A 12,084-nucleotide genomic window follows, 5' to 3' on the forward strand; every position below is an offset into this window, starting at 1 on the left:
AATTTTTTCTTCTCTTCTTATTTGGATTTCTTCTTGCCGGTCCTCCGCAAGTTCGTCCCTTTCATCGATGCTGAAGCTCGTTTCCAGTTTGAGGAGGTGGTGGCAACCCTGTCCCAGTTGCGGCTGCAGCTGATGCAATCCTCCTACGATGCCTTCGAACTCTCGGCACGTGCTGCGGCCTGCTCAGTCGCCATGCGTCGCCTGGCCTGGCTTCGCACTATTGATATGGATCCGAACCTCCAAGACAGATTGGCTAATGTGCCTTGTGCGGGAGCGGATCTATTCGATGAGTCTATCGAGACTGTCACTAAAAAGCTTTCGGACCACGAGAAGTCTTTTCAATCCATTCTGCGTCCTAAGCCTAAGCCTCAACAGTCTCGTCCATCTAGACCGCCTCAAATCTACCAGAGGCGTTATCAACCAAGACAGGCTCCCCTAGCAAGACAGCCTGCGAAGAGGCAGCCTCCACAGAAGTCTCAGCAGAAGCCTCAGATGCCGGCTGCACCCAAGGCCACTCAGCCCTTTTGACTCTCTTCCAGGGAGCATAACCGACGTTCTGTCTTCCCTTGTTTTCCCCATCGGGGGTCGACTCCACCATTTTTCTCATCAATGGGAGTCGATCACATCGGACCTTTGGGTCCTTACCATCGTAAGAGAGGGATACTCTCTTCACTTCCAACGGGTCCCCCCGGACCACCCGCCAAGAGAGTATCCTTCCAACTCGATGCAGACCGCTCTTCTTCTACAGGAGGCGCAGGCTCTGCTTCGAGCCATCGAGCCGGTGCCAGTAGATCAGCAAAACCGGGGGTTCTACTCCCGGTATTTCTTGGTTCCGAAGAAGACGGGCGATCTGCGTCCTATTTTGGACCTTCGAGTCCTCAACAAGTTTTTGGTCAAGGAGCGGTTCCGCATGCTGACCCTTGCTTCTCTTTACCCCCTACTCGAGCAGAACGATTGGTTATGCTCTCTGGATCTCAAGGAGGCCTACACTCACATCCCGATACATCCGGCCTCCCGCAAGTTTCTCAGATTTCGGGTGGGACATCTACATCTGCAGTATCGAGTGCTTCCATTCGGCCTTTCCTCGTCTCCCAGAGTCTTCACGAAGTGTCTGGTGGTGGTGGCCGCTGCACTCCGGAACATGGGTCTCCAGGTGTTTCCATACCTCGACGACTGGCTCATCAAGGCACCTTCGGCCCCAGAGGTCATTTCGGCGACCTTGTCCACAATTTCTTTACTGCAGAATCTGGGCTTCGAGATCAACTTCCCCAAATCACATCTTCAGCCCACCCAGTGTCTCCCCTTTATCGGGGCTGTTCTGGATACCATTCAACTTCGAGCATTCCTTCCTCCTCAACGCATGGATGCTCTCCTTCTACTCTGCCAGTCGGTGTCTTCTCGCCAGTCCATCTCGGCGAGACACATGATGGTCCTCTTGGGCCACATGGCATCTACAGTTCATGTGACGCCTTTTGCCAGACTACATCTCAGGATTCCTCAATGGACCCTGGCATCTCAGTGGACTCAGGTGTCCGACCCGTTGTCCCGTCACATTATCGTCACTCCTGCTCTACGGCAGTCTCTTCTCTGGTGGATGACCTCTTCGAATCTATCCAGAGGTTTGCTGTTTCACTCTCCTCCCCACCAGAAGGTTCTCACGACCGATTCATCGAACTATGCATGGGGGGCCCATCTGGATGGTCTTCGCACTCAGGGGTTCTGGACCACTGCGGAACGGCTCCATCAAATCAATCTTCTGGAGCTCAGAGCCATCTTCAATGCTCTCCAAGCCTTTCAGCATCTGCTTCACGACATGGTGATCCTTATTCGCACAGACAATCAGGTCGCCATGTATTATGTCAACAAACAGGGGGGCACGGGCTCGGCCCCTCTTTGTCAGGAAGCTCTTCGAGTCTGGGATTGGGCGGTTCGCCACAACACCTTCCTCAAAGCTGTCTACATTCAGGGGAAGGACAACGTCTTGGCAGACAAATTGAGTCGTCTTCTCCAACCTCACGAATGGACGCTCCATTCCAAACCCCTTCATCAGATCTTCGCTCAGTGGGGAACGCCTCAGATAGACCTCTTTGCAGCGCCCCACAACTTCAAACTGCCTCAGTTTTGCTCCAGGATCTACACTCCTCTCCGCCTCGAGGCAGATGCCTTTCTACTGGAGTGGGGGAATCGCTTCCTTTATGCGTTTCCTCCCTTTCCTCTCATTCAGAAGACTCTGGTCAAGTTAAGATCAGACCATGCCACCATGATCCTGATTGCTCCTCGGTGGCCCAGACAACCTTGGTTCTCCCTTCTACTTCAACTCAGCAGCAGGGAGCCAATACTTCTTCCAGTGTTTCCTTCACTGCTTACTCAACATCAAGGTTCGCTGCTTCATCCCAACCTGCAGTCTCTCCACCTGACAGCTTGGTTCCTTTCAACATAACCCCTCACCAGTTCTCTCAAGCTGTGAGGGAGGTCTTGGAGGCTTCCAGGAAGCCTGCTACTCGACAATGCTATTCCCAAAAATGGACGAGATTCTCGACCTGGTGTATTTCCAATGCTATAGAACCTCAGAAAGCTTCTCTATCGTCTGTATTGGACTATCTTCTACACCTGTCCCAGTCTGGTCTCAAGTCTACCTCTATACGAGTCCACCTGAGTGCTATTGCGGCTTTCCATCAGCCTCTACAGGGGAAACCTTTGTCTGCTCATCCTGTGGTTTCCAAATTTATGAAAGGACTTTTTCATGTCAATCCTCCTATCAAACCTCCTCCTGTGGTTTGGGATCTCAATGTGGTCCTGTCTCATCTTATGAAGCCTCCGTTTGAACCTCTCAAAACGGCTCCTCTTAAGTATCTCACCTGGAAGGTGGTTTTCCTGGTGGCCCTCACGTCAGCTCGCCGAGTCAGTGAGCTTCAGGCCCTAGTGGCAGATCCACCCTTCACTGTATTCCATCATGACAAGGTGGTTCTCCGTACTCATCCAAAATTCTTACCTAAAGTGGTCTCTGAATTTCACATCAATCAATCCATCGTGCTTCCAGTGTTTTTTCCAAAGCCTCATTCTCATCCTGGGGAATCTGCTTTGCACACTCTGGACTGTAAACGTGCTCTGGCTTTCTACTTGGATCGCACAAAGCCACACAGAACTGCACCTCAACTTTTCGTCTCCTTTGATCCAAACAAGTTGGGACGACCTGTATCGAAGCGCACCATCTCTAACTGGATGGCGGCTTGTATCTCTTCCTGCTATGCCCAGGCTGGATTATCCCTTCCCTGTAAGGTCACAGCCCACAAGGTCAGAGCAATGGCAGCCTCTGTAGCCTTCCTCAGATCGACACCGATTGAGGAGATTTGTAAGGCTGCCACTTGGTCCTCGGTTCATACCTTCACCTCTCATTATTGTCTGGATACTTTCTCCAGACGGGATGGACAGTTTGGCCAAACTGTATTACAAAATTTGTTCTCTTAAGTTGCCAACTCTCCCACCATCCCATTGGGGTTAGCTTGGAGGTCACCCACTAGTGAGAATACCTGCCTGCTTGTCCTGGGATAAAGCAATGTTACTTACCGTAACAGTTGTTATCCAGGGACAGCAGGCAGCTATTCTCACGTCCCACCCACCTCCCCTGGGTTGGCTTCTCAGGCTAGCTACCTGAACTGAGGAGACACGCCCGGTACATCGGGCGGGAAGGCACTGGCGCATGCGCGGTGCGGGCATCTCGAAACTTCTAAGTTTCTTCAAGCAAGACATGCTTTCAAGATGTCCGTATCGGGGCTCTGTCGGATGACATCACCCACTAGTGAGAATAGCTGCCTGCTGTCCCTGGATAACAACTGTTACGGTAAGTAACATTGCTTTAACAATAATTGTTGCAGAGCAGAACACAAGTGGATTGTTGGGGAGGTTCCCTGCACTGCACCCCCTCCTCCTTATATTTCTTCTTATAACGGTTTACAACTTATTTAAGACAAACTGAGGAGTTATATCACAGCCCATTCAGAAAGGAGATGAAAAAGGTAGATGACATCTTCTAAACAACTCGCAGTTAGAGAGGAAAATGATCCGCTGGTCAAGACTCAGTCCTTTCTATTAGAAAGAGGTAAGAACCTAATCTTCCTTTACCATTCCCATTAAACACCATTTATAAAATCAGAGCTGTTATGTCTGGGAGTTCAGCCATAACCTTTGAGTTCCATATAATGCTGACCATTCCGATCTAATACTAAGAGATTGGGCCCCTTGCTTTTGAGCAGCATGCTAAAGTTTATAAAGGAAGATAAATTTATAGTGCAGTAGGTATTCTGTCAATAGGTCATTCTCTCCAGTGCTTGATCTAATGTGTAAATTTTGCTGCTACGTTCAGGTCTTCTGTTTAGCTGTAATGGAGTGAAATGTCTTTAAATGTTCAGAACTATTGTCTGAAAAGCATGGTGCAACATGACCTTGGAGAATTCTTTAAATTGATGTTTTATCTTGTAAATCCAGATTATGTCAAAATGCATCAGAAAGCTGCTGTCTCTCTTTTTATTATTAGTTTTTTTTAAATTAATGTATGAGACCAGAGATTTTGCTTGCTGGTCTCTCTAAAGATGGGGGTACTATATCATGCATCACTTGTTTACAATGAAATTCTCCTCCAGGTGCTTTTGAAATTCCTTGTTTTGTGTGATTTCACAGCAATGCTATGTAATTTACAGCCAACTAAAGATGATAGTTTTGCAAGAATGTATTTTTTTCTTTGGGATTGGTTTTAGAAAAAGCAGTAAATCTGAATATACTAATGAGGGGCTTTGGGTCTCACTTAGATGTACTGTAACACTTTCAGTACCTAAATGTGTTATATGTGGCATGTCTTTACACTCAGCTGGTGCATTTCTCTTTAGGTCAGTAATTAAAAGGTTTACAGAACTGTGACTTTTGTGCAGATTTTTTCAATAAAATGTACTATTTGTTTATCAGAGTAAACTGGTTTATTCCTTAGTTTGCTGGTAACTTAAATTACATTTGTTTTTCAGACTTCAAAAATAAAAATAATCTCTTAGAGCAGGGCTGCCCAAGTCTGGTCCTCGAGATCTACTGGCAAGCCAGGTTTTCAGGATATCCACAATGAATATGCATGAGAGAGATTTGCATACCAAGAAGGCAGTGTAGGCAAATCTTTCTCATGCATATTCATTGTGGATATCCTGAAAACCTGGCCTGCCAGTAGATCTCGAGGACCGGACTTGTGCAGCCCTGCCTTAGAATGTCGGTCTGTCCTTTTACAATTATTTTATATTAACACACAGGATTTAAAAAGGATCCACTTCATGATTTTAAAATATATTTTTGTAAATGAATGCTGAGTAATTATTAGAGGCCATGATCTTGCAGTTTCATACGGCTTGGTTCTCACTTTTGTATTCTATTAAAGCATTTTAAAGTAATTGGTTTCTAAAGTAAATGTTGCTTCTATAATATTATACCCTTGTATAGTATGTGATTATAATAATTCTACTAACAATCAAAAAAGAAAAACCAAAAACCAAACAAAACTCCACCTGTGAATGTCTCTAAATAGTATATAATTGCTAGCTCTGGAGATTGTAAGGACCTGTACTTTCTACAATTAAGAGTTTTTTCCCATGTATTGTATAGGTTCTTAACTTTGGAAATCACCTTGAACCTATTATAGGCACAGTGCGATCCACAAATTATAGACTAGATAGATTTCCTTAAAGCAGCCTTCTGGTAGTCTACTTTCCAAAGTGACAGTTATCAAATTGCCTTCCTGAGGATCAGTTGTGACATGCCCAGCTTTCTGGATATTGATGTGTGACAATTTGGTGGGATTTTTTTTTCTTCATTTTCAGTTACTGTCCATTTAATGCTAGGACAGTTTCTTTCAGGAACTAACATCTGATGTTTGCTGCTTAAAGACCAAGCTTAGGTTTTTGCCTTTTGTTGCAATTACGGTTTTCAATGGGAGACTATATTAAGCAGTTGTGGCTTGGCAGTACTTGCAATACTCTGGGAATTCTGGTCTTCAACCTTGGTTAGTGGTCCTTGAATTCTCCCTTTAGTGCATCCTGCGCATCCTGTTTTATACCCATGGACCATGTGGCACTTATTGTACACTGTTAGCATGCACTAAGCTTTAGTAAAAGGGTCCCTAAAGATCAACTTTACATGCTATCCCAGACATGTTAGTGAGAAAAAATTGAAAGTAATCAGTACACACTGTAACACATCATTTTCTGTAACAGCACCCCTTATATGGAACTCGCTTCCTGTTTTTTTTAAGGGAGGAAAAAAGCATAGACAAGTTCAAGGGATCTTTAAAGTGCTTTCTTTTTAAAGATGCTTTTGAATTCTAACTTGGACATTCCTCTGCGATATTAAATCAATCCTCTCTTTCCTCTTAAAGGTTTTTCCTTCACCTCTTGTGTTACCCTTATTTGTTTCTTTACTTTTAAATTGTAGTTATTCCTTTTCCTTATGTTCCAGTTTGTAATTGATGTCTGTCTTTTGTCATGTTCTTATATCATTATTTATTTTCCCCATTTTAATTGTAAGTCGCTTAGAATTTTATGTGAAGCGATCAAACAAATTTTAATGAAAACTTGTAAACAGAATGAACTGCTACCAAAGTTGTGAGAAATCAACCAGGGCCTGGAACAAATCAGATTTACCATTTTTATTGCAAAAAAATGATTTTAGTTTTACATATTAAATGTATGCCCAAGCAGAATTAAATAAATAGTTTAAAGCTGATCTGCTTAACAACACCAGGGTCTGCCATCAATTCTAAATATAGCAATCTTATAAATTTCTCTCCTTATTAGTAATTCCTGTGCACAAAACTGGGCTGCACAGACCCTAACCTTACTTTATACTCAGTTTTCTAAAAACCCTGATGTTTTTAACAAATGCATAAGTCAGTTTGTACATGTTCTGTAACTGTTGTGGTGCTTCCTACTAAAAAGAATGGTGATATATACTGACTAGCTATTTCTGTATGTTTTGAGTAAGTCGGTATCAATACTTTCTCACTTTTCTTTTGAGGAAAGACCAGCATGTTTCCAAAGCTGGTAATAATTGTAAATACTGGCAAAAAAAAACAAACCCCAGCATGCCCCATTCAGTCTGCCCAAAAAAGTAGCCTGTGACTCTGGGTGCAATCTATCCCCTCCATCACTTTTATTTCTTTAAAGCATGAAAGTTAAGTTTTACTTGAATGGAAGTGCTTTATACATTTATTCTATCTTCATACCAGATCAGGAATCTCTGTGTTTTTCCTACACTTTGAATTCCATCACTGTTTTCATCCCCACCACTTCCCACAGAAGAGCAGTCCAGGCATCCACCAGTATCAATTTGTTCTGGCAGTCCACAACACGCATAAAATCCTTCTCCAGTACCAAAGCTCAAAAGAGTCAATCTTATTTCTGTCTTGTTTCTGTAGTGTCCAGCTTTCACGTCAGTAGTTGACCACAGAAAATGAGTGTGTGGACAAGTCTGGCATCGTAAGCCCCCCAAATCACCCTTTCTCTATACACTTTAACCTTCATGGAGTTCCTTTCTCTCTCAACTCCTGTAAACCGTGCCGAGCTCTACGATTGTGGAGATGATGCGGTATATAAACCTAAGGTTTAGTTTAGTTTAGTCTGATCTTCGTTTGGAGTGTTAGTTCCTTGCCTTCCTTGAAAAGTGACCCAGAGCTATTTTGCAGAGTATTTCTTCCCTGCTAGTTGCTTCTTTGTTTACGAAAGAGCTCAGGAGATAGAATAGAAATTGTAAACAATTTCAATCACTTTCGAGCTCAAAATCTTCATCAGTTCTAATCCCATGTTATGACTTTCAGCTTTGACTTTTCTCAGAACAAAGCCCTCATTTTTAGCTGGGATGTTAAGCAAGATACAGTTGAGGTAATATAGTAAAAAGACAAAACCTATGTCCCTGTTTCTTAAATGATTTTTTCTAATAAATTGCTGACCTTCTTGCTTGGAGCCTTGGTTTTCTTTAAAAAAAAGATTAGTCCATTGTAGATTAAATGAATTGTCACTTTTCATCATTTAAATAGGGATGCATATGCATAAATTAATCTTTTTTTTCTGTCAATGCTTGGGGCGTACCAGTTTGAATTGCCCTGTGGGATCAGGAATATACCAGTTTTCCCATATTTCAGCATGAATGCTGGGATAGTCCCAAGGTTTATGTCTGCCATTCCAATGAAGCAATTTGGCTTCTTGCAGAAAATGTTCAGAGTATCTAGCATCTGGACTCCATCCTTTAAATAAAAAGAAAAAGACTGATAAGCCTTCTGGGCATAGGAAAATACCTGTGTAGCTGAATGTTTTGTGCCTTAAGAGCTACTATAGAAAAAGGTATGAGATAATCCTTTAGCCTTCCATCTTCAGCCTAAACTCCCTCAACACTTTCTTTTCTTTTTTTTAATCTTTATTAATTTTCAAATAATAACAGTGCATTGCAAAAATTTTAAACATAAATGAATCAGGAAAAGCATTTTAAATATACAAACATTCTGAAAACAATCATTTTCTCCCCCTTCCTCCCATTCATCCATAAAAGTATAACCACATATAGAATTTCAATAAACTAAATACAAGAAATAATGATGCCTTCCCACCTCCCTCCCTCCCTGTTGAATCACATTAGTTGTCATGTACCTTTTCTTTTTAGTTAATTTCCCTCAACACTTTCTTATCATTGAAAGACCCACCTCCTCTGCATTTAACATCACAAAGGTTTGTAAATATTAACTGAACCCATATATACATTTTCTGAAAAGGAAAAAAAAAAATCTAGTAGATTTGTTCTGACCTGATGAATAAAGACTATTTTTTTTAATCTCTTATTTATTTAGGGGTCCATTTACCAAGCTGTGGTAAAAATGTCCTTAGAGGTTTTCCTGGCCTAACTTACTGGCGCCTAACACAGACACCTAGCAACGCCTAAGTCATACCACGCCTATTTTTTCAGGTAGGTGGTGTTAGACACCACTAGGTGCTGCTCCAAGTTCCGCACAGAACTCTTAATCATTTTTTTTTTTAATGGCTGGTCAATTACGAGTTCCAAGCAGAGCTCAGGTGCCATTTACAGCATCTGACCCTAAGGGCTCATATACCAATCCTCTGCTAATCAGTGCATGGTAAACACCCATTCTCTGTCCCCAGACAATGCCCCTCCTCAGAAAAATATCTAGTGTTTGGTTTGCATGGGCAGATCCAAAACATACTGCAGGACACCTGAGCACATCATTTGGTAAGCCATTTTAACCTACAATAAGCATATGCTAGTGCTTACTACAGCTTAGTAAAAGGACCACTTAAATATTTGTACTAGATGTATCAAATTTTGGTCCTAGAAGGCCGAAACTCAGTTAGGTTTTTCATGATTTCCCCAATGAATGTGCATGAGATTAATTTGCATACATTTCCTCCATTGTATGCAAAACGATCTCGCACATTCATCGGGGAAATCCTGAAAACCTGAATGGGTGAGGCAAGGTTGGACATTCCTAATTTATACACTTCAAATGTCTTCCAAATAACTTGTGGGTAGGTAAAGTTTAATAGTGGATAGCCACCATCTTTGGTATTTGTCAAATCCCTACAATTGTCCTCCCCAAATGCCATCCATATACAGTAGCTTTGGGGGAGGTTAAAAAGCCTCTTTCGCTTCAACTTAAAGAGTGCCTGAGAAATGAAACACCACTTTTAATTTCTGAAAGCTTCTTCAACCCTTCCCCATCCCTTTCAGATCTTTCATTTAAATATATTAATTAGATTTCAAACAATCCATTTTTCTATTAATTATACACCACTTAGTATTGAAAGAGGGGAAGGGTTTAATAGGAGGATTTATGATCTTATAATAAATAATGGGCTTGGGGGGAGGGTGGCATTTATATTTATAAGATACAATGATAAGATGTTCAAGTGGTCTAATTAATAGTGTTTATTATGAATTTTGTACACTTGAAAGTTTAAAAATGAATAAAGAATTAAAAAAAAAAAAGATTTCAAACAATCCTATCTGTCCCTAAATTATTATTTCCAAACTTGTAATTAATCTTTTAATTTTCAAAGACTCAAAATCTGTCCTGCTAAGCTCATGTTCTGGGAAAGAAAACTTGTGTATAGGTTTTGTTGTAAAGCATTGTTGCCAGCTGAACCTTCCCTCCAACATCACTTCCTGGTCCCGTGAACAGAAAGTAATATATGAGGGAGGGATGAGTTTGGCTTGAGCAGTGGGTAGGAGATCCTGCTTGCTGCTGATAAAGATTTGAAGAGGTATGGGGCGGGGGAAGAGCATATAAGAGACTTCTCCCATTGCTTGGGGGGAGGAAGAAGTGCCAGTGCCACACACACCTTACTACGCCACTGTGGCCAGACTTGGGGATTAGAAGCAAGAGGCAAACATTTATGAAAGGGTGCCTTAACAGACAAAAAACGTATAGTTCAACAGGGGATTCACCCTAAAGCTCCATCTTTCTGGCAATGTAGGAACCAAATAAGTACCTTTATGATATGAAAGGCTCTTCCTTGCTGTTTGGACCCTTATTTTGAATAGATTGCATTTGTGATTCTTTAATGTTCAGTTGTCTAGTTTTGCTCACTGACTTGGGTACATGTTGTTTTAGGCTTGTAGCAGGAGCTAGGTGTTTGGAAGGGGTTAGTTAGGAAAGGGGATACCTGGTGTTAGAGGGATAAAAAAACAAGGCCTCAGTATATGGCCAGGTATAGTGGGATGTCAATACTAATATGAATAGTATGATTTTTCAATATGAAGAAATCTTTTCAAGTCCCGTATGGGCAGTTGTATAGTTTATGCAATTCTGTATATTATGTTTTATGTTATTAATAACATAGATTTCAAATAAATTCCTGATCCAAACCTAGTAAGTTTCCTGCTTCCTCTTTTTAGAAAACAGTGTAATGTATAGAAATTATAAAGTTTTCAATACCAGCAGAAGCCATTCACCAAAGCTTGAGTTAGGGGCAGGCAGTTTTGATCCAGCTGTTTCTGCTTGTTCCTTTTGAGCTTCCAACTCAAAAGGAGCCAGAACTGGTCTTTTGCAACATGAACTAATTTACAGCAAGCTGGGATTTTTCCCTTGTTTTACAGACCCTCCTACTGTATGTTAGTCCAGTCACTGCTGCAGCAACAGTCTGCAATTTGAGGATATGCACCTGCATACTGGCCATTAGATATCACTATTGTGCAATAACTGGAACTCCCTTCCTCCAGGGGTTGTGAACACTGCCTCCACTGCATCTCCTATCCTAGCCAACTCAGGAAATGACAGACACAAGACATCTTGAAAAGTAGAAGTGGCAGAGCAAGAGAAAAAGAACTACTCCTGCCCTAAGCAGATTATGAAGATGAAGAGGGGATCTGAGATAGGTAGGGGGCCTGGGCAGTTTGGGAAGATTTTATTTTTTTGGCAGGAGGGGGGTTAATAACTTTAGAAGTGACAGGGGTAATTTTGGGAGGATGGAGTCATTTTTTAGGTTCTTCTATTTTTTTCTTTATTAAAACAAAAGAAACAAAGAAGGATACAGTGATAGTCAATAAGTGGAAGACCTCTTCCTTCTTTCCATGTTCCTTTTCTATTGTAATATCACAGACTCTGCTTGAGTGCTGAAATTTAGGCCGAGTTCCCCATCACTAAGTATAAAAAACGCAGTTGTGGAAGTCTTAGGTGCTCTGTAACATGTACACGGTTGATTTATATGCATTAAGTTGGGCCTTATGTATAAATAGCCTTACAAAAAAGTGCTATTTTGATGAGTATGGTTCCTTAATCGGTTCTCCACAGAACAGACCAAATCTGTCACATACGTGTACCAGACATCTAGTAATGGCTTTCCTTTTTTTAAATGCATGTTACAAAATGGTTTCTGCTCTGCATGACACCAAATAATTGTACTTCTCTGGCAGCACTAGTCACATTTTAGAAAAGGTTCACAGAGCTTTTTTATAAGATGCTAGCATTGTTTTGAACTCGCTCCCAATCAGACAGTAGTAACATGCACAATTCTATTTTTTATTATTAGCTAGATCTCCAGAAGTGTTTTC

The 12,084-nt window shown here is 41.7% G+C and overlaps 1 protein-coding gene across 4 annotated transcripts in view; it reads right to left on the reverse strand.

The window, feature by feature from the left end:
- Positions 1 to 6,661: 6,661 nt before the first annotated feature.
- Positions 6,662 to 12,084, reverse strand: part of GLT8D2 (glycosyltransferase 8 domain containing 2) — a 72,348-nt gene continuing 66,925 nt past the window's right edge. For all 4 annotated transcript variants that reach the window (XM_033953361.1, XM_033953363.1, XM_033953359.1 and 1 more), the window contains one exon: positions 6,662 to 8,269. In XM_033953361.1, coding sequence (XP_033809252.1) covers positions 8,097 to 8,269 — 173 coding nt within the window. In that variant the 3' untranslated portion in view covers positions 6,662 to 8,096. The remainder of the gene's footprint in view (positions 8,270 to 12,084) is intronic.

This window comes from Geotrypetes seraphini, chromosome 7 (genome assembly GCF_902459505.1).
Source record: "Geotrypetes seraphini chromosome 7, aGeoSer1.1, whole genome shotgun sequence".
NCBI classification, from domain to species: domain Eukaryota; kingdom Metazoa; phylum Chordata; class Amphibia; order Gymnophiona; family Dermophiidae; genus Geotrypetes; species Geotrypetes seraphini.